General features: G+C 45.7%; 1 protein-coding gene across 4 annotated transcripts in view; it reads right to left on the bottom strand.

Annotated features, from left to right (window-relative positions):
- CLSTN1 (calsyntenin 1) overlaps positions 1-22,907 on the bottom strand; it is a 90,372-nt gene that overhangs the window by 41,086 nt on the left and 26,379 nt on the right. For all 4 annotated transcript variants that reach the window (XM_055261870.1, XM_055261869.1, XM_063631966.1 and 1 more), the window contains exon 2: positions 1,338-1,460. In XM_055261870.1, the coding sequence (XP_055117845.1) occupies positions 1,338-1,460 (123 nt within the window). The remainder of the gene's footprint in view (positions 1-1,337; positions 1,461-22,907) is intronic.

Genomic DNA, 22,907 nt, shown 5'->3' with positions numbered 1-22,907 from the left:
GAGTGCTGGGATTACAGGCATGAGCCACCGTGCCCAGCCAGAACACTCTTTAATATGAAAAGTTTTTGTTTTGTTTTTTGAGATGGGGTCTTGCTCTGTTGCCCAGGCTGGAGTGCAGTGGCGCAATCACAGCTCACTGCAACCTCCACCTCCTGGACTCAAGCAATCCTCCTGCCTCAGCCTCCCACAGTGCTGAGATTACAGGAGTGAGTCACTGTGCCCAGCCATGCAGGAGAAGATTTGATCTGGAAAAATATGTGAAAACAATTCTTAAAAATTAACTTTACAATGTCAATTCCAACTCTGAAGCAGAAAAAAGGTGATACAGCCCATTCTCTACCAGTTAAGGACCCAACGTGAAGCCAGAACAGCCCTGACTTGGAAAATGCTATTAAATGTTAGCAATGTAGGCCGGGCGCGGTGGCTCACGCTTGTAATCCCAGCACTTTGGGAGGCCGAGGCGGGCGGATCATGAGGTCAGGAGATCGAGACCACGGTGAAACCCCGTCTCTACTAAAAATACAAAAAAAATTAGCCGGGCGTGGTGGCGGGCGCCTGTAGTCCCAGCTACTCGGAGAGACTGAGGCAGGAGAATGGCATGAACCCGGGAGGCGGAGCTTGCAGTGAGCCGAGATTGCGCCACTGCACTCCAGCCTGGGCGACAGAGCGAGGCTCCGTCTCAAAAAAAAAAAAAAAAAAAATGTTAGCAATGTAGACGGTTATTACAGTATGAAAATCTCCAAAGCAATGCTACAGGTTTGTCTCTATAAAGACAGAGGCTACAATCTTATGAAGTAACTCAAGTTAAAAATTCACTGAAGGTAAAATCTATGCCAAAAGCATTCCTCTATAAGACCGCTCAACTTCGTCAAATAAGTCTTCTCAGGTCATTGAAATCTAGGTAATGCAAGGAACCCCTGGTGCTGTGATTCTCTGGCTCCATGCCACTTCAGGACCAGCAGCACCTAGGAGCAGGTGAGAAAGGCAGAATCTCAGGTCCTCCCAGACCCGCTGTCTCTACATTCCTCAGGTACTCCGTGTGCACACTAGAGCCAGGGATGCACTGGTCTAGGTGTTATCTGGCTACATTAAGATAAAGAAAAAAATGATGCAATTAAATTAAACAGTTTGTTTCTCAACTATAAGAATAGGCCTTTTTGTCAGCTACCCCAACTATTAAAAGGAAAAAAAAAAAAAACATGGTACAAAGGACGCTACAAATAACTCTCAGCCAGGGAGACATTTTCAGAAACACTCAGCATTATCAAAATGGTATGTGCGGAATGCTTCCTGACCAGGCCCAATTCATCAAGAGTCAGTGAAAGCCCCGTTCCTACCTGCAAATCGCAGAGGCGCATCTTTGTCCAGTGCGATCAGCGGGGGGTCGAGGAGCACCGTGTTGTCATTCTCTGTGACTATGCCGTGGTAGGTGGGCTCCAGCCAGGGCTTGTGCTTGTTAACTGCATTTAAAACAAAAGAAAAAAATAGACGAGGTTAGAAATATTATTTTCAACTCCATTACTTTTGAAGACACACACCTGCTATTAAAATAATAAAACTCTCGGCCGGGCACGGTGGCTCACACCTGTAATCCCAGCACTTTGGGAGGCCAAGGCGGGCGGATCAAGAGGTCAGGAGATCAAGACCATCCTGACTAACACGGTGAAACTCCGTCTCTACTAAAAATACAAAAAATTAGCCAAGCGTGGTGGCAGGCGCCTATAGTTCCAGCTACTTGGGAGGCCAAGGCAGGAGAATGGCGTGAATCTGGGAGGCAGAGCTTGCACTGAGCCGAGATCGCACCACTACATTCCAGCCTGGGTGACAGAGTGAGACTATCTCAAAAAAAGATAAAAACTAAAAAATAAAAATAAATAATAATAATAATAAAACTCTCATTAGGCTTGAACACAGTGCTCACAGTTCTGTTGCAAAATTTGGTATCAAGACCCAAGTGAGATGAAATTCTAAATTCCAGAATAAGTAAGGTAGAAATTATCTGAATCCATGAAGCAACAAGAAATAAGAAATACATTGCTCTAGAAATCAAGAAAAAAAAAGACTGATGGCTACGGGAAGACTATCTCTGTTTTCAGCCTATCACTGAAAAGTTACAAAGAAAGGTATTTTCATTTCTTTATGATTTTTTGAGACAGAGTCTTGCTCTGTCACCAAGGCTGGAGCACAGTGGTGTAATCATGGCTCACTGCAGCCTCAACCTCTCGGGTTCAGGTGATCCTCCCACCTCAGCCTCCCAGGTAGCTGGGACTACGCGTGTGCACCACCATACTTGACTTTTTTTTTTTTTTCTTTACTCTTTGTACAGACAGGGTTTCACCATGTTGCCCAGGCTGGTCTTGAACTCCCGGGCTCAAGTGATCCACCTGCCTTGGCCTCCCAAACTGTTGGGATTACAGGCGTGAGCCACAGCACCTGGCCCCAGTATTACTATTTTTTTCTTTTTTCTCTGTTGCCAAGGCTGGAATGTAGTGGTAGGATCTCAGCTCACTCACTCATTAAGCCACCGCACCCAGCTGCCCAATATTAATTTTAAATTTGTATTACAAACAATAATGTAAAGCAAAGATGCAAAACACAATAAAGTATTAAAATAAAACTAAATGCAGAATTTCAGAAAAACCCACCACCTGACTGAAAACAAGAGTGTTTAAGAATGATCCATCCGGACATGGTGGCTCACGCCTATAATCCCAGCACTTTGGGAGGCTGACGAGGGTGGATCACCTGAGGTCAGGAGTTTGTGACCAGCCTGGCCAGTATGTTGAAACCCTGTCTTTACTAAAAATACAAAAATTAGCCAGGTGTGGTGGCGCATACCTGTAATCTCAGCTACTCAGGAGGCTGAGGCAGGAGAATCGCCTGACCTGGGAGGTGGAGGTTGCAGTGAGCCAAGATCGCACTCCAGACTGGGCGACAGAGTGAGACTCTGCCTCAAAAAAAAAAAAAAGAATAATCCACTTTGGAGTTAGGCTTGGGGTCCAATTCCAGTCTCCCTCTATTATGAGCTGTGTGACCTTAAGTACATTAACTTATCACCGGAAAAGGGTCCCAATCCAGCCCCCAAGACAGTGTTATTGGACTTCATGCAATAAGAATTTGGGGCAAGTCCATACAGTAAAGTGAAAGCAACTTTATTAAGAAAGTGAAGGAAGAAAGAATGGCTACTCCACAGGCAGAGCAGCCCTGAGGGCTGCTGGTCAGCTATTTTTATGGTTATTTCTTGATTACATGCTAAACGAAGGGTGGATTATTCATGAGTTTTTCCAGAAAGATATGGGAAATTCCTGGAAACTGAGGGCTCCTCCCCCTTTCAGACCACCTAGAGTAACTTGTAAACTGTCATGGTGCTGGTGGGTCTCTTAGCATGCTAATGTACTATAATTAGTGTATAATGAGCAGTGAGGATGACCAGAAGTCACTTTCGTCCCCATCCTGGTTTTGGTGGGTTTCGGCCGGCTTCTTTATGGCAACCTGTTTTATAAGCAAGGTCTTTGTGACCTGTGTCTTGTACTGACCTCCTACCTCATCCTGTGACTTAGAATGCCTTAACCTCCTAGGAATGCAGCCCGATAGATCTCAACCTTATTTCACCCAGACCCTATTCAAGATGGAGTCGCTCTGGTTCAAATGCCTCTGACAAACTGATCTCAAGTTCCTCGTTCATAAACCAGGGACACCCCCACCCTCCACACGGTGATGGCCCAGATCACTGGAGAAGTGCTATCTTGTCCCTTCTTGATTGAGACTCTACCAGAACTGCTACTTTTGCTTTTCTGGCCGCTGCTGACCTCACTTCCCTGAGAAGATGATCATTTAGCCCCTGTCTACTTTGCTTTGCCTGGGGCTCGTCTCCTGAGTGTCGATGTCAGACGTCCTCCCGGTGGCCATGAATCCCTCCCTGAGCCCGCAGTATCTCCACACGCACACTGGGGGCGCTGTTCCACAGCTCAAATCTTTCCATTTTCCTTGTATGTTCACCTTAGGAGGGTTAACAGCTTCCGTTATAACCTCAGAGTATGAATGAACCCGGGGACTCCTCGATTAAGCTGATCTGAAAAGATGGAAAGAAATGGCTTGAAAACTTTGTTTCCAAGTAGACAGGGCCTACTTATTGAATGAACCACTCAGGTTCTGTTAAGTGTGAGTCAATCCAGAAGGATCTTTGTGCAACATTCCAGGATGTGATGCTACCTCTGCTGTACCTGCACTTTCCCCAGAGTGGCACCCAGGGAGGGGGGCTCACGCTCACGTGTAAGGCTCAGAGTAGGCGTGTGAAGGCTTGCATCTGGAAGGAAGACAGACCAGAACAAAGCTGCCTCCTCTCTTTTTTTTTTTGAGATGGAGCCTTGCTCTGTCACCCAGGCTGGAATGCAATGGCGCGATCTCGGCTCACTGCAACCTTCGCCTCTTGGGTTCAAGCAATTCTCCTGCCTCAGCCTCCCGAGTAGCTGGGATCACAGGAGCTCACCACCACGCTCAGCTTCTGTATTTTCAGTAGAGACGGGATTTCACCATGTTGGCCAGGCTGGTCTACCAACTCTTGACCTCGTGTTCCGCCTGCCTCGCCTCCCAAAGTGCTGGGATTACAGGCGTGAGCCACCGCGCCAAGCTGCTGCCTCCTCTCTAATTAATGAAACATTTACCAGACATTTGTACACACCACATCCAAGCCAATAGCAAATCCTTCTGGCTTCGCTTTCTAAATAAATCCAGACCCCGAGGAATCGTTGTTTAATGGGTATAAAATTTCGGTTTTGTGAGATGAAAGGAGTTTGGAGGCTGGTTGCACAATAGTGCGAATGTAATTGACGCTACTGAACTGAACCCTTCAAAATGGTAGAGACGGGAAAATTTTGCTGTAGTTTACATTAAAAGAAAAAAAATCCACATACACACAAACTCAGACACAGCCATTTCTTATCCTCCTTCCTGCTCACCTGAAAGGTCACAAAAGCCAAGTAACCAGCCTCCCTGTCCTTATCCCAGCACTTACTCGGCAGCCAGAGGGAAGCTTCTCCAACAATGGGTCTTCAGCTTTGGGGTCTCAGAACCCCTGTACACCAAAAAGTTACTGAGGGGCCCAAATAGCTTTTGTTTAAATGGATTGGTCAGTCAGTTGATTATCCACCCACCCACCTATCTATCATCTATCTACCTACCTACCTACCTATCATCTATCAGCATCTATCTATCTATCTATCTATCTATCTATCTATCTATCTATCTATCTATCATCAGCATCTATCTATCTATCTAATCATCTATCAGCATCTATCTATCTATCATCTATCAGCATTTACTACACTGAAAATTAAAACCAGCCTGGGAGCAGTGTCTCATGCCTGTAATCCCAGTGCTTTGGGAGGTGGGCCACACAAATCACTTGAGGTCAGGAGTTTGAGACCAGCCTGGCCAACATGGTGAAACCCTCCTGTCTTTACTAAAAATACAAAAATTAGCCAGGTGTGGTGACATGCACCTGTAGACCCAGCTTCTCAGAAAGCTGAGGCAGGAGAATTGCTTGAACCCGGGAGGCAGAGGTTGCAGTGAGCCAAGGTCACGCCAATTGCATTCCAGCCTGGGCGACAGAGCGAGACACTGTCTCAAAAAAAAAAAAAAAGCCTGGGAGCAGTGACTAATGCCTGTAATCCCAGCACTTTGGGAGGCCGAGGCAGGCAGATCACTTGAAGTCAAGAGTTCAAGGCCAGCCTAACCAATATGGTGAAACCCTCCTGTCTTTACTATAAATACAAAAATTAGCTGGGCGTGGTGGCACACGCTTGTAGTCCCAGCTACTCAGGAGGCTGAGGCAGGAGAATCACTTGAACCCAGGAGGTAAAGGTTGCAGTGAGCCAAGACCACGCCACTGCACTCCAGCCTGGACAACAGAGCAAGACTATGTCTCAAAAAACAACAACAAAAAAGATAATTTTAATACTTATTAACTCATTTAAAAACCAAACACATTATATAATACATTCACATAAACAATATTTTTATGAAAATAACTTTTTGAAAACAAAGCTTACTAAGAAGAGTGGCAACAGTTTTCTGTTTTTGCAAATCTTTGTTGTCTGCTTTCACAAAAGACACCTGGGTTCTCGTCTCTACCCCCGCTTCCCCTGCACTCAGTGTGCTGCCTTGCTCCCCTTCATATAGTCTCTAGAAAATGCCACAGTGCGGCCTAAGAGGATGAGAAAATGGCAAATAATGTCTTAATATTGTTACAGTTCTGCCCTCTTGCATCCTGCCAGGGTTTCAGGGACTCATTATCTCACTCGGGCTCTCTGTTGAAAAGGTCCTTCCTGCTGCTCTCACCACCCTCGCTCTGTCCCTCTGTTCCAACACCCGGGAAGAAGACGGCAGGGGAGGGCACTGGAGCCCGGGGCCCAATGGCCTGGGTGGGTCCTGCCTGGGCTCCAAAGGGCCTGTGACCTCAGGGCCTTCGCTTCCTCATCTATAAAACGGGGACAATAATAGTCCCCATCTCATAGGCTGTTGTATGATTAAATGTGCAATCACAGATCATTACATGTAAAATGCTCAGAAGAGTGTCTGGCACTCAGTAAGTATCAAAAGGTGGTGGTGTTATTTCTCCTCCCCAACATATCTCTCACACACACACACAGACACACACACACACACACACACACACACACACACACACACACACACAGACTGTGAGAAAGTGGCCTTTTCATTCTCTAATTCCCAGTACCTGGAATTATGCTTAGCACACATGCAGGAACTACTTGGGAAATGAGTGAGTATATAAGAAACCTCGAACGTACAAATCAGATCAGCTGCCCTGATTTATGAATTCTCTCACGGAGAAGATAGCTTTGGAGCTGGGAATTCAAAAGATACTGCAAAGGTTTTTTTTCTATTTTTGTTGGTTTCTCCAGGTGGATGTTCTGAGAAAGAGAGCTAAAAATCTAGAGGCAACGCATGAAACCAACAGGTCAAAAGACATCAGTCTGGAAAAGGTTAAGCTACGGAAGGTTAGATTACAGAGGGACTTAATATGAAATCAAACTCAGACTATAAAGACCAAAAATAAAAGTGTCTTTGAAATCCGTCTTCTCCCCCCATCCATAGGCTGCTCTGAAACAAGAGATTGGCTAAGAAGAGAATAAGGGGCCGGATGCGGTGGCTCACGCCTGTAATCCTAGCACTTTGGGAGGCCAAGGCGGGTGGATCACCTGAGGTCAGGAGTTCGAGACCAGCCTAGCCAACATGGTAAAACCCCGTCTGTACTAAAAAAAAAAAAAAAAAAAAAAAAAAAAATACAAAAATTAGCCGGGTGTGGTGGCAGGCATCTATAATTCCAGGTACTAGGGAGGCTGAGGCAGGAGAATCGCTTGAACCCAGGAGGCAGAGGTTGCAGTGTGCCGAGACCACGCCATTGCACTGCAGCCTGGGAAAGAAGCGAGAGACTTCGTCTCAAAAAAAAAAAAAAAAAAGAGAGAGAGAATAAGGCTGGCTATGGCACGGCACCCTTCTCCTGCAACCCTCCCTGGAGCAGCAGGGGGTCTGCCAGCAGGAGCTATGTGTGAGGCTGTCTGTAGGAGCTTTACACACAGACTGCACCAGCATTAGGTCTGAAAGGGCTCCCTGAGAGAATAACTTCACTTTGCAATCAGGTTGAACATTTTATCTAACCACTGAAACCCAACATCCTCTCCAGATTATCTTTTTAAAAAAATTTTTAGGAGGGGTACAGTGGCTCATGCCTGTAATCCCAGCACCTTGGGGGGCCAAGGCGGGCCGATCACCTAAGGTGAGGAGCTCAAGACCAGCCTGGCCAACACGGTGAAACTCCGTCTCTACCAAAAATACAAAAATTAGCCGGGCGTGATGGCAGGTGCCTGTAATCCCAGCTACTCAGGAGGCTGAGGCAGGAGAATCGCTTGAACCCGGGAGGTGGAGGTTGCAGTGAGCCAAGACCGCACCACTCCAACATGGAGAAACCATGGAGTTTGACTCCAGCCTGGGCGACAAGAGCGAAACTCCGTCTCAAAAAACAAAAAAAATTTTTTTTTAGTTGAGATGAAGTCTCGCTATGTTGCCCAGGCTGGTGTCAAACTCCTGAGCTCAAGCAATTCTCCCACCATGGCCTCCCAAAGTGCTGGGATTACAAAGTGTGAGCCACAACATCCAGCTCAGGTATCTTTGAAAATAAACCATGCTATGATGTAGGCTGGAAGAAGCTTGGAGTTACGGATGTAAAATAGGCCATTTTAAAGAAAGGACTCCAAAAACTCCATTGTTTGTTACCAATCTTTCACTTTCTTTTCTTTTTTTTTTTTCTTTTTTTCTTGAGATGGAGTCTCACTCTGTGGTCCAGGCTGAAGTGCAATGAATGGTGCAACCTGGGCTCACTGCAACCTCTGCCTCCCAGGTTCAAGCGATTCTCCTGCCTCAGCCTCCTGAGTAGCTGGAATTACAGACGTGCATCACCACACTCAGCTAATTTTTTTGTATTTTAAGTAGAGACGGGGTTTCACCATGTTGGCCAGGCTGGTCTCGAACTCCTGACCTCAGGTGATCTACCTGCATTGGCCTCCGAAAGTGCCGGGATTACAGGCATGAGCTACGGCATCCAGCCTCCAATCTTTCATTTTAAAGCAAAAATTGCTAGTTCAATTTGCCATTAATCAAATTAATATGTGATTCCAATTTGGCTTCATATTTAAGGTTTTATTAATAAAATTACAAGTATTATAAACACTGAAACTAAATATTCTTCTAATATTTGAGTCCATAAAACTCCTGAGACTTAAACTAAATGAATTTATGTCTTTATTTAACCCAACGGGGATGTAAAAATACCAGGCAGAACGCATTACAGAAAACCCATGATGAGTAGTAACGTAAAATGTGTGTTTCTGCTGCCCGGATGGAAAGGCCTGCAGCTGAAATGGCTAAGGGTTCAGTGGAAAAATAACTGTGTATCTATGTTCCCAGTATTCCAATTTTATAATTCAAATTTTCTAAATCGCTCTTAAGCTGGCAGTAGAATGAGATCTGGCCAGTTCCAAAGACTGAACTTTTAAATATTTAATGAGTGATATTTTTAATATTTCATCACATTCAATTTGCATTATAAAACATTTATAGAAACAAGTGACCGATGTTTCTGTCATCATCACAAAAAAATGGCAAAGACAAGAGACTACTGGCCGCAAGTCTAGGAACATGTCACCTATGTCGAAAGTCTATACCTGATTCATTTCATCGCATTCTAGGAGGTTTTAAAAAACAAACTAAACTGCTTCTCCTGCCTCCCTTGGCCTCAGCCATGGCGAGTAGCCGTGGCAGCGAATCTGAATGCGGTGCAGGAGACCATGGACAGGATGCTGAATAAACTGTGTTGTGCACCTGCATTTTGACTGATCCATCACATGAGGTGTGGAATTTTCCACTGTGGTGTCACGTCGGTGCTTAAAAAGTTTCGGATTTTGGAGCATTTCACATTTCAGGTTTTGGGATTAGGAGTATCCAACCAGTACTAATCACACATTCTGCTTGAGATTTCAAGAATTTAGAATGCTGGCTTAAATTCCTATTTGTGTAAGGCTTTGTGAACAAGAAATTAACCCAGAAGCGTTATCATCAGTTATCAAGGAGCTTTGCAAGGCTACTGAACCACTAAGGCTGCTGAAAATATGACAAGCTGACTTGCTGGGGAAATTCTGACGAGATATGTCAAGCTCTGCTAGAGGATTTAAAGATTGCACTGTAGTCGAGAATGTACAATGATACTGAATGCAGCAGTGTAGAAAAATTTTCCTTTTTTAAAAGAATTATAAAACCATAGCGTTATAAATCAGTGGAAAGTGGCTTACACACAGAACTATCAGATGTGTTTACATCATATCTTATTCTTTTTTTTTTTTTTTTTTTTTTTTGAGATGGAGTTTTGCTCTTGTTGCCCAGGCTGGAGTGTAGTGGCGTGATCTTGGCTCACCACAATCTCCGCCTCCTGGGTTCAAGCGATTCTGCTGCCTCAGCCTCCCAAGTAGCTGGGATTACAGGCGTGCACCACCACACCCAGATAATTTTGTATTTTTAGTAGAGATGGGGTTTCTCCATGTTGGTCAGACTGGTGTTGAACTCCCGACCTTAGGTGATCCGCCCACCTCAGCCTCCCAAAGTGCTGGGATTACAGGCGTGCACCACCACACCCAGATAATTTTGTATTTTTAGTAGAGATGGGGTTTCTCCATGTTGGTCAGGCTGGTCTTGAACTCTCGACCTTAGGTGATCCGCCCACCTCAGCCTCCCAAAGTGCTGGGATTACAGGCTTGAGTCACCGCGCCCAGCTTATTCACTTTTTTTAACGGCTCTAATGCTTCCACATCGCCATGTTGATATTTATGTATTCTTTATTTATAGCTTTGATAGCTTTAATTTTCTAAGCAGTCTATCAGATGTGCACATCTACTGTGCCTGAAGTATAGTGGAACCCATCAGTAGTAATGTGTAGTAGTTGTGACTTGACATTTCCACCACAAATTTTAATTTTGAATTGTTTATGCATTATAACTGTTGATTTATATTGTATTGGGCTGAAAGTTGACAGAATTTCAGCCACTATTTGTGAATTTTGATTTAGATTCATTATGTATGTCAAAATCTTGTTTTTTAAAATAAGAGCATGGAAAACATTTCTTGCAATCTGATCTTTAACAAAGAATATTTAGTTTTTTAAACAGTTTGCTGGGCAGCTAATAGTGTGAAACAGGTCATTTTTGTGTTGAGTAAAAATTTAAACTTCTAGAAACTTAGATTTTAAAAGTAATGACAACGCTTAGGTTAGTATTATTTGCAATTCAAATCAAAGTGCTGGGATTACAAGCGTGAGCCACCGTGCCTGGCCGAGGCAGGGGAATCTCTTGAACCTGGGTGGCAGAGGTTGCAGTGAGCAGAGATTGTGTCACTTGCACTCCGGCCTGGGTGACAAAGCGAGATTCCATCTTGAAAAAAAAAAAAATTAGCTGGCATGGTGGCACATGCCTGTAGTCCCAGCTACTCGGGAGGCTGAGACAGGAGGAATGTTTCAGCCAGGAGTTAGAGGCTGCCGTGAGCCAAGATCTCACCACTGCAGTCCAGCCCCAGGGAGAATAAGACTATCTCTAAAGAAAAAAGAAACCCACTGTTTCAAACAAGAGTGTGATGTGTGCCTCTTGTCATGACATGTAGGTTGGTCACGTCTGCCCTTAAAAAACAACAGCTAAATATTTCAAGAGACTGTTGGCATCTCATCTATAAATCCTAGATGATGTTACATGTTTCATTTGCAGATTCAACTTTTAAACCTCAGTCTATCATAAGAACCTGCAATTAAGGAATACTGCCAGCAGGTGGCGACAGGTGTCCTCGAATGCTCCAAGTTTTCAGGCTTTGATTTTAAAATCCTGCTAGTTAATTTCCAAAGGCGAGCTAGTAGGCCCTTGTTAAAGATGACACGGGTAGAAAAGTGTCTTAAACTCTTAAGTTTAAAATCTCCAGCTGATTCTTTTTTTCCTCAAAAAAGCATTTGGAACAGGCAAAATATTCACAGTTTTAAAATCAAAATATAAAAAGGTATTATCTCTGGGTCTCTAAGTATTGTCCCTAGTCATAAATTCTTTTTTTTTTTTTTTTTTTTTTGAGAGTCTTGCTCTGTCACCCAGGCTGAAGTGCAATAAAAATACAATGTGTGCCACCACTCCCAGCTAATTTTTGTTATTTTTAGTGGAGAGGGGTTTTCACCATGTTGGCCAGGCTGGTCTTGAACTCTTGAACTTAGGTGATCCACCGTGCCTGGCTAATTTTTTTATTTTTAGTGGAGACATGGTTTCACCATGTTGGCCAGTCTGGTCTCGAACTCCTGGCCTCAAGTGATCCACCTGGGTCAGTCTCCCAAAGTGCTGGGATTACAGGCGTCATGACCAACTGCACCCAGCTGTAAAACAGATTTTTTAATTACTCTTATTTTTTTTTTCCCAAAGACCGAACACTTCCAAAGAATCTCTGTATGCACAGGTTTAAGGGTTTCTTCATCAGAATCCCAAACAAACTAAATTTTAAAGTGTTGATTGAAACATCAAATACATAGCTTAGACATTATTTAGATCAGGGTTTCTCAACAGCAGGACATTCTGGGCCAGACAATGTTTAGCTGTGGGGCTGTCCCGTGCATTGTGGGATGTTCAGCAGCATCCCGGCCTCAAAACCACTGGATGCCCACAGCCTCCCCACCAAGATGTGCCAGCCAGAAGTGTCTCCAGACATTCCCCAAGATCCCCTGGGGGCAATCCTCCTCCCTCCTCCCTTGAGAACCACTGACTTATATCCACCTCGTTAAGGAAAACCAACGATGTCTACACAAAAATCACTTGTACACTTTAAAAGAGCCACTTTAATAATCTGTGCATTACATTGATGTGAAGTTAATTTTTTTTTTTTTTGAGTCAGGGTCTCACTCTGTCTTACAGGCGTGGGACACCCCAATGAGCTTGAAGTTAATTTTTAAAATAAAAACACATTAAGGCCGGGCACGGTAGGTCATGCCTGTAATCCCAGCAATTTGGGAGGCTGAGGTGGGTGGATCGCTTGAGTTCAGGAGTTTGAGACCAGCCTGGGGAAAGTGATAAAACCCTGTCTCTACGAAAAATAGGAAAAAATTAGCCGGGCATGGTGGTGCACTTGGGAGCTACTTGGGACCTCCCAGCTACTCGGGAGGCTGAGGCATGAGAATCGCTTGAGCCTGGGAGGTGGAGGCTGCAGTGAGCTGAGATCACACCACTGCACTCCAGACTGGGTGACAGAGCGAGACCTGCCTCAAACAAACAAAAAACACACACATTAAGTTTCAAATAAATTCTTAAGCTAACAGAACAATCGAGCTTTTTAATAGTACAGTGAAACTTTCCCTGCATTTATTCACTTTTCACAGGACAAGCATCATACCACCACATCCTGTTACACACAATGCAGCTGTTCTATGAAAGGTGAGGCTGGGCGCGGTGGCTCACGCCTGTAATCCCAGCACTTTGGGAGGCCGAGGCAGGCGGATCACCTGAAGTCAGGAGTTTGAAACCAGCCTGGCCAACATGGCGAAACCCCATCTCTACCAAAAATACTAAAAATTAGCCAGGTCTGGTGGTGGGCACCTGTAATCCCAGCTACTCGGGAGGCTGAGGCAGGAGAATTGCTTGAACCCGGGAGGCGGAGGTTGCAGTGAGCCGAGATTGTGCTATTGCACTCCACTGCAGCCTGGCTGACAGAGTGAGAATCCGCCTCAAAACAAACAAACAAACAAAGGTAAGAGCTGTTTGCAAGCTCTGCACATCTAGATCCACTCTCTTGCTCACAGGCTGGGACACCTGCCTGTCCACCACCAGGCGGTCTATGGCTGGGCATGGGCTCACCACTACCCAGCTCACAGAGCCTGAGGGCTACACAGGGCTCCTCACGTTAGGGAGCCCAAGGCATGCATAGTGGCGTCATGAGAAAAGACCAGGGAATGAGCAGGAGCAGATGGAGGAGGAACCCCTATGTCCTTCTCCCTGGTGCACATCCCACCCTGAACACTAAGAAGGAAGCAAGGGGACCAGACCCTGCACATGAGCCTCAGGGTAGGATGCCAGGAGAGTCTCAGGAACGAAGTCAGGGGGTGAAGAGGTGGCTGCAGGGGTGAGATGAGAAGGGGAAGGGGCTAGGCTGAGACTGCAGTTTAGAGTCTAGGTATCTCCCGCACACGGGGATGGGGCTGTCCCCAACTAGAACTGAGAGCTAAGGAGGAATGACAGGGCAGGAGAATCCAGAAGGGGCTTCTGTTTCCCCCTTCTTCCATCCATCCATCCATCCATCCATCCATCCATCCATCCATCCATCCATCCGTCCGTCTTTCTCGAGGCCCAGGTAGTCTTCTAGGTACCAAGAAAATAATGGTGAGTAAAACAGCTCCTGCCCTCTCAGAGCTTGTGTTATGGTTGATAAAAATATAAATTTGAAACAGAACCTGCAAAGTTATCCACACTTCCTATAATGACAACTTTTGAAAGCTTAAAGTGAGCCTTCTAATTTTTTTTTTTTTTTTTTGAGACGGAGTCTCGCTCTGTCGCCCTGGCTGGAGTGCAGTGGCGCGATCTCAGCTCAATGCAAGCTCTGCCTCCTGGGTTCACGCCATTCTCCTGCCTCAGCCTCCCGAGCAGCTGGGACTACAGGCGCCTGCCACCACGCCCGGCTAGTTTTTTTTTGTTTTTGTTTTTTTGAGACGGAGTCTCGCTCTTTTGCCCAGGCTGGAGCTGGAGTGCAGTGCTGCTATCTCAGCTCACTGCAAGCTCCACCTCCCAGGTCCACGCCATTCTCCTGCCTCAGCCTCCCAGGTAGCTGGGACTACAGGCACCTGCCACCGTGCCCGGCTAATTTTTTGTGTTTTTAGAGAGATGGGGTTTCACCATGTTAGCCAGGATGGTCTCGATCTCCCGACCTCGTGATCCACCCGCCTTGGCCTCCCAAAGTGCTGGGATTACAGGCGTGAGCCACTGCGCCCAGCCGTGAACCTTCTAATTTTTCCTCCAGATTCCAAACAAGTTTTTTTAATGTGGGAAAATACACAGTATAAAAATTTACCATCTTAACCATTTTTAAGTGTACAGGCCAATAGCATTAAGTACATTCACACTGTCGTCCAACCATCACCACCACTATCCGTCTCTAGAACTTCTTTCATCTTGCAAAACTGAAACTCTGCACTCATTAAATACTAACTTCCTATTTCCTCTCCCCCAGCCCCTGGCAGCCACCATTCTATTTTCTGTCTCTGTGAATTTGACTATTTGACTAAGGTTCCGGCGTGGTGGCTCAAACCTGTAATCCCAGCACTTTAGGAGGCTGAGGCAGGTGGATCGCTTGAGCTCAGGAGTTCAAGATCAGCCTTGCCAACCTGGTGAGACCCCATCTCCACAAAAAATACAAAAATTAGCCAGGCATGGTGGTGCCACACTTGTAGTCCCGCCTACTTGGGAGGGTAAGGTGGGAGGATCACCTGAGCCTGGGAGGTCGAGGCTGCAGTACGCCAAGATGGTGCCACTGCACTGCAGCGTGCATGACAGAGTGAGGCCCTGTCTCAAAAAAAATAAAAATAAAGAATTTGACCATTCTAGGCCAGATGCGGTGGCTCACGCCTGTAATCCTAGCACTTTGGGACGCCGAGGTGGGTGGATCACCTGAGGTAGGGAGTTTGAAACCAGCCTGGCCAACATGGTGAAACCCCGTCTCTACTAAAAATACAAAAATTAGCTGGGCATGGTGGTGCACGCTAATTCCAGCCACTTGGGAGGCTGAGGCAGGAAAATCGCTTGAACCCAGGAGGCGGAGGTTGCAGTGGGCTACCGTACCACTGTACTCCAGCCTGGGTGACAAGAGTGAGATTGTTTCAAAAAAAAAAAAAAAAAAAAAAAAAAAAAAGGAATTTGAGACTGGGCGCAGTGGCTCACAGCTGTAATCCCAGCAATTTGGGAGGCCGAGGCAGGCAGGTCATGAGGTCAGGAGATCGAGACCATCCTGGCTAACACTTTGAAACCCCATCTCCACTAAAAATACAAAAAATTTGCCGGACGTGGTGGCGGGCGCCTGTAGTCCCAGCTCCTTAGGAGGCTGAGGCAGGAGAATGGCGTGAACCTGGGAGGCGGAGCTTGCAGTGAGCCGAGATAGCGCCACTGCACTCCAGCCTGGGCGACAGAGCGAGACTCCGTCTCTAAAAAAAAAAAAAAAAAAAGGAATTTGACTATTCTAGTACCTCATATAAGTGGGATCACACCACACTTACCCTTTTGTAACTGGCTTCCTTCATTAGCATAATGTCCTCGAGGTGCCCCCCTGCTGTGGCATGCGTTGGAATTCCTTTCTTTTCAAGGTTGGATGATGTTCCGTTAGAAGGATACCATGTTTTGCTTATCCATTCCCTGGTCAATGGACGCTGGGTTGCTTCCACCTTTTGGCCATTGTGAACAATGCTGCTAACACTGGTGTACAAATATCTCAAGGCCCTGTTTTCTAATCTTTTGTGAATATGCCCAGAAGGAGGATTACTGCCGGATCATACGGTGATTCTATCTTTAAGGTGATTCTATCTTTCGTTTTTTGAGGAGTCGCCATACTGTTCTCCACAGTGACTGCACCATTTTCCATTCCCACCAACCGTGCACAAGGGCCCCGATTTTCCCACCTCCTTCCCAGCACTTGTTATTTTCTGCTTTTTGATAGTAATCATCCTAACAGATGAAACCAAACATGCTTTATATCAAGTAATTTTATCTTCTCATATTGTGTAAAATTGATAAGATACCAAAGTAGACAAAAGAGAGTAAGGAGCCCTATGTGCTCCTCACTAACCACTATAATGATCCACGCAGAACGAATCTTGTTTGACTTCACTCCAACTCCCAACACCGATATCACTTATTTTGAAGCAAACGCCAGACATCATATAACTTCCCCGCTCAATACCACATCATACATCTCTAAAAGATAACTCTTTTTAAAACTAACCATATCAAGTCCAATAGAGCTTAAAGGTAAAAAAATAAGCTGGGAGAGGTGGCTTATGTCTGTAATCCCAGTACTTTGGGAGGCTAAGGAGGGTGGACTGCTTGAGCCCAAGAGTTCAAAACCAGCTAAGGCAACATGGTGAAACCCGTCTCTAGTAAAAAATACAAAAATTAGCCAGGCGTAGTGATGCATGCCTGTAGTCCCAGCTACTTGAGAGGCTGAGGTGGGAGAATTGCTTGAGCCTGGCTGGTAGAGGCTGCACTGAGTCATAACTGCACCACTGCACTCCAGCCTGGGCAACAGAGCAAGATCCTATCTAAAAAAATAAAGTAAAATAAATAAAATTAACCATAATGGCAGTATTACCTAAGAATTCACAATTATTTAATATCATCAAATACTTAACCAGGGTTCCTATTTATCTGCTTGTTTGGTGTATCAAATAATTTCACTCAAGACACATTTCTCTCTCTGTAGGGTAAGTTTGTGTTGTTTCACTCCGAATTCCACTATGAAAGAAAAATGAAAGCACTGATAACCTTGAACAGTAATGCTTAGGGGTTTCCACAATGTCACCAATTCTTTTTTCACCTTTAAGTATGTTTATTAAGTAGCTTTCTGTAGACGTTATTTATCAAATTGAGAGAGAGCCCCTCTCTTCCTAACTTTGAGAGTTTTTATCATGAATGAATGAATAGCATCTTCTGAAATGCTATTTCAGCATTAATTGGTATGCTGTGACTTTTCTTTTTTAGCGTATTGATTGGTGAATTATTGACTGTCAAATGTTGAAACGGTCTTATGTATGTGGACTAGATCCTATATGGTCATGGTGTATCATTCTTTTTATACACTGTTTGATTTGATTTTGTTGAGGACTTTTTAAATGTTTTGTTGAGATCACCATTAAAATATTTTGTCAATATATTTCAATTCACTTTTCTTTTGAAAATTCTGAAAATTCTACTGGCATGAATATATCCAGTTTTGTATACTCAGCATCAAATATTACGCATATTTCAGGGCACAGGTCAGGCACCGTGGACTCCCTTTTGCTGACCACTGAGGCTGATCTTCTAGCGGATTCAGGTACGTGAAAGGCAAGAGGCAGCAACAGTCACAAGGCTATTTTTGAAAAATCAGGGTGTGATGATTGATCACAAATGTGCTTTTAAAAATTAGGATTAAAAAAAAACAGGGCCGGGCGCGGTGGCTCATGCCTGTAACCCCAGCACTTTGGGAGGCCAAAGGCGGGCGGATCATGAGGTCAGGAAATCAAGATCATCCTGGCTAACAAGGTGAAACCCTATCTCTACTAAAAATACAAAAATTAGCCGGGCGTGGTGGTGGGCATCTGTAGTCCCAGCTACTCGGGAGGCTGAGGCAGGAGAATGGTATGAACCCAGGAGGCAGGAGGAAGCGGAAATTGCAGTGAGCCGAAATCGCACCACTGCACTCCAGCCTGGGCAACACAGTGAGACTCAGTCTCAAAAAAAAAAAAAAAAAAGATGGAATTAATGTTTCTGCTGTTAAACCTGGCTTAAATATAGCAACCCCAAAGCTGAAAGAAAGCATTTGAAGGTTTGTAGTTGAAGTGGCAGGACTTCCTAAGGCAAAGTTCACAACTTTTTCAGATCACAGGCTTTTTGCTCTATTGCCCAGGCTGCAGCCTCCAACTCCTGGACTCCAGAAATCCTTCTGACTCAGCCTCCCGAGTAGCTGGGGAGCTACCATGTCCAGCCAGTTTTAAAATTTTTTTTGTAGAGAAGGGGTCTGTGTTGCCCAGGCTGGTCTCGAACTCCTGGGCTCAAGCAATCCCCCTGCCTTGGCCTCCCAAAGAGCTAGGATTACAGGAGTGAGCCACCACGCCCGGCCCAAATCCTTTTTTTTTTTTTTGAGACGGAGTCTCACTCTGTCACCCAGGCTGGAGTGCAGTGACACAATCTCACCTCACTGCAACCTCCACCTCCTGGGTTCAAGCAATTCTCCTGCCTCAGTCTCCTGAGTAGTTGGGATTACAGGTGCCCGCCACCGTGCCCACTAATTTTTGTATTTTTAGTAGAGATGGAGTTTCAGCATGTTGGCTAAGCTGGTCTTGAACTCCTGACCTTAAGTGATCCGCCTGCCTTGGCCTCCCAAAGTGCTGGGATTACAGGTGTGAGCTACCACGCCCCGCCCCAAATCCTTTTCAGTTTAATGTTAAGATTTCTGGTGGGGCCCAGTGGCTCATGCCTGTAATCCCAACACTTTGGGAGGCTGAGGCGGATGGATCACCTGAGGTCAGGGGTTCCAGACCAGCCTGGCCAACATGGGGAAATCATGTCTCTACTAAAAATACAAAAACTAGCTGGGCATGGTGGCGGGCGCCTGTAATCCCAGCTACTCGGGAGGCTGGGGCAGGAGAATCATTTGAACCCAGGTGGTGGAGGTTGCAGTGAGCTAAGATGGGTCGTGCCACTGCACTCCAGCCTGGGTGACAGACCGAGACTCCGTTTTAGGGGGAAAAACAACAACAACAACAACAACTAAGAGGCCAGGCACCAACCCAAAACATAAGCAGCAAGTGTAACAGCAATGCCGGCATTCCACACTGACTTCCATCCTGAGCTTCCTAAACAACTCTCATATGCCATGGCTGGCAGCCTGTCTTGAATGTCACAGGTGTGATGTGGCAGCCTCTCCAGCAGACAGCCTCATGTCCACCTACAGCAGTGAGATTTCCAGCAGCAAAGGCTTTAGCACAATCCTTCCAGAAGTCCAAAAGAAGTCCATAGCTGACAGGTGAGATGAGCAGGAAGAGCCACTCTTAAAACATTTAGGAAATAAGGGGTCTCCCTCATCATTGGGCTGTAACCTTGGGAGAGTCCGGGTGGAAGTGCTCCTGGGGTCACAGGATTCCTCTCGGGTCCTGGTAATTAATACCCTACAGCCATCCTGTAGGGTATTAATTACCAGGGACACAGACTCCAGCCACGGGTGTTGGGAACCATGCCCTTGGCTACGGTATCCCTGGAAACAGAGCATGCACTTGGCCTGAATCCCAGAATACCCCAGAGACGATGCATGAAGGTGGGTCCCTGAAACACGAGCACGTTTGCAGGTAAAAATCCCCAGGGAGCTTTGGGGTCTTGGACCAAGGGGATGGGCGCAGGGGTGGGGTCAAGTTTCTGCTAGTGTTTCTCAAGCTCCGTACCCTCAGGAGCAGCTGTTCACATGTGAATGTTGAGTAGTCCTATTCCAGAGCTAAGTTTTGTGAAACGGAGTTAGAAGGGGGCAGGGAAAGAGACAGAGGTGGACAGCCTCTCTCTCATTCCAACATTTATCTCTAGAGTAAGCAAAGGTGGGAAACTGGAGAAATCTCTATTAAAACGTGGTTCCCCCTGTTTTTTTCTTTTGAGACAGAGTCTCACTCTGTCCGCCCAGGCTGGAGTGCAGTGGTGTGATCTCAGCTCACTGCAACCTCCACCTTCCAGGTTCAAGCAATTCTCCTGCCTCAGCCTCCCTAGCAGCTGGGACTATAGGCATGCGCCACCATACCCAGCTAATTTTTGTATTTTTAGTAGAGACAGGTTTCACCATGTTGGCCAGGCTGGTCTCCAACTCCTGATGTCAGGTGATCCACCCGTCTCAGCCTCCCAAAGTGCTAGGATTACAGATGAGAGCCACTGCGTCCAGCCTAAAATGCAGATCCTAACAGACAAGGGGAGCTCAAACCTCAGATAGTAAAGAGCACGCCCCCATCCATCCAGGACAGCCGTGGGCCGTAATGGGGCACCAGGCAAGATCTTCTAGACAACCCTGTTAAACTGCACCCACTGGGCTCCCGCTTCGAATCTGAGACAATCAATCTGACCTGGGGCTCACAGGTTTGCTGTGGAACATTTTGATGCACTCCCCAACAGAGAACAACGGCCTCACAGAAGGTTCATGAATGGAGGCCATTCGAAAGCTTTCTTGTAAGCAAAGAAAGGAGGTTATCAGCCTTCCTGGGCAATTTCCACTTTGACTCCAAGACGCTTTTTGCCCTCTGTATGTCCCGTCTCGGGTGGGGTCTTCAGCTTTGCTCTTCTAAGAGATTTACTTGCAAGCAGCACCAGTTACCGCCACTGCTGCTAGCTTGTGTTTTAGCATGAGCCTCCCTGAAGCAAAATCATCTCAAAACCTCTGAAATGTAATGTACAGAATTTCCCACAGGCAAAACAATGCAAAGTTGGGAATATCATCTTCAGTGGTACCCACTGCCTTTCTGTCCATGCTGCTACCAGCTTCCTAGAGCTTCCTCTGGTGGGCCAGGGTTTCCAACAGATACCTTCCCCCATCAGTGCTCACTTCATTTGCATCGGGTTAGAACTCTCCTGCTCCAACTTCCCGTTTCTTCACAGCCCCACTAACACTGGCCACTTAGTTCAAGAAACTAATTGGAGGTGGGTGCTAATGATCGGTAATGACTTAAGGCACACTTTGTAAAGAACCTCAGCAATTTAATATAAAAACAGGGTAAGTAACGCAAGCACTTTGCGGGCTGGTGGAGGAACACATTTTCGGAACAGAGCCCTGAGCTTTCCTCAGTTTATACTTTGTCCAGTCACCTTCGTCAATAAGCCAGCCGGGCAAATTGTCTAGAGTATGTACACTCTGACTCAGTTTTCCAGAGAATTAAATACACAGCACCAGGGGAACAAATCCACTGCCAAACCATTATCAGAACATTTCCAACTGTTGACCGTATACTTTCATTTACCAATTAACTGTTGTTGTTTTTTTGAGGTTGAGTCTCCCTCTGTCGCCCAGGCTGGAGTGCAGTCACGCAATCTCAGCTCACTGCAACCTCCTCCTTCCAGGCTCAAGCAATTCTCCGGCCTCAGCCTCCCAAGTAGCTGAGATCATAGGCGTGCATCAGCATGCCTGGCTAATTTTTATATTTTTAGTAGAGACAGGGTTTCATCATGTTGGCCATGCTGGTCTCGAACTCCTGGCCTCAAGTGATCTACCTGCCTCAGCCTCCCAAAGTGCTGAGATTACAGGGGTGAACCACCATGTCTGGCCTTCAATTAACTCTTACAATCCAAGCCAGGCAGGAATCTAGCTACACAACCAGGGACATGCCATGATTTCCTTCAATTTCCCATTTTGCAATGTTATCAGAAAATACAGGCTAGGTCTGGCCTTTTCTTTCTTCTTTATCATGATCACATTTGTCTTGAATTAAAAATAGGACAGGGCACCATCCTTAATCAAAACATAACAGACCAGGGGTAATTCCCAAGTTCTGTATGTGTTTTTTGTCTCCTGACCTTCACATACAATGGAAAACTTTATCATATATAGTTCAAAACAGTCCACACAGTATTCGAGGCCTGATGGCATTCATTATCAATGCCAAGTTCTTAACAGCTGTTACCCAAAATACTGTCACCAACTGACTAGGATTGTCTAATAAATCCATGAAGGCTAATCAGAAAAAAAAAAAAAAAAAAATCAAGATTCTGTCTTTGCACCCCTATGTTTTTTGCTTTTATTATTTACATTCCTAAAATAACAACAATAGCAAGAGTAATGCTTTTACATAGAATTCTTACATTATTTATAAAACAAATATTAACTTTTTTTTTTTTTGAGGTGGAGTTTCGTTCTTGTCGCCCAGGCTGGAGTACAGTGGCCCGATCTCGGCTCACTGCAACCTCTGCCTCCCGGGTTCAATCGATTCTCCTTTGCCCTCTGTATGTCCTCAGCCTCCTGAGTAGCTGGGATCACAGGCATGCGCCACCACGCTCGGCTAATTTTTGTATTTTTAGTAGAGACGGGGTTTCTCCATGTTGGTCAGGCTGGTCTCAAACTCCCAACCTCAGGTGATCTGCCCGCCTCAGCCTCCCAAAGTGCTGCGATTACAGGCATAAGCCACTGCGCCCGGCCAAATATTAACATTTTTAGAGCAACAGAAAACAAAACCGCTCAATCTTATTCTGCCACTGAGTCACTCAAGAAGCATGTTTATTTTTGTTAAAAAGGGCAGAACCAATAGAAGGATAAGAGAACTACAGTACAAGATTGGGAAAGACATGAAGGAAAAAGAAAAAAATGTACTTTCCTTATTTTAAGGAAATAAAGGACACTGGCTGGGAGCGGTGGCTCATGCCTGCAATGCCAGCACTTTGGGGAGGCCAATGCAGGAGGATCACTTGAGGCCAGGAGTTACAGACCAGCCTGGGCAACATGGTGAGACCGTGTCTCTACAGAAAAATTTAAAATTAGCCAAGCATGGTGGTGCATGCTTATAGTCCTGGCTACTTGGGAGGCTGAGGCAGGAGAACTGCTTGAGCCCAGGAGGCTGAGGCTGCAGT

This window comes from Symphalangus syndactylus, chromosome 22 (genome assembly GCF_028878055.3).
Source record: "Symphalangus syndactylus isolate Jambi chromosome 22, NHGRI_mSymSyn1-v2.1_pri, whole genome shotgun sequence".
Lineage (NCBI taxonomy): Eukaryota > Metazoa > Chordata > Mammalia > Primates > Hylobatidae > Symphalangus > Symphalangus syndactylus.
This window is presented reverse-complemented; position numbering and strand designations above follow the sequence as displayed.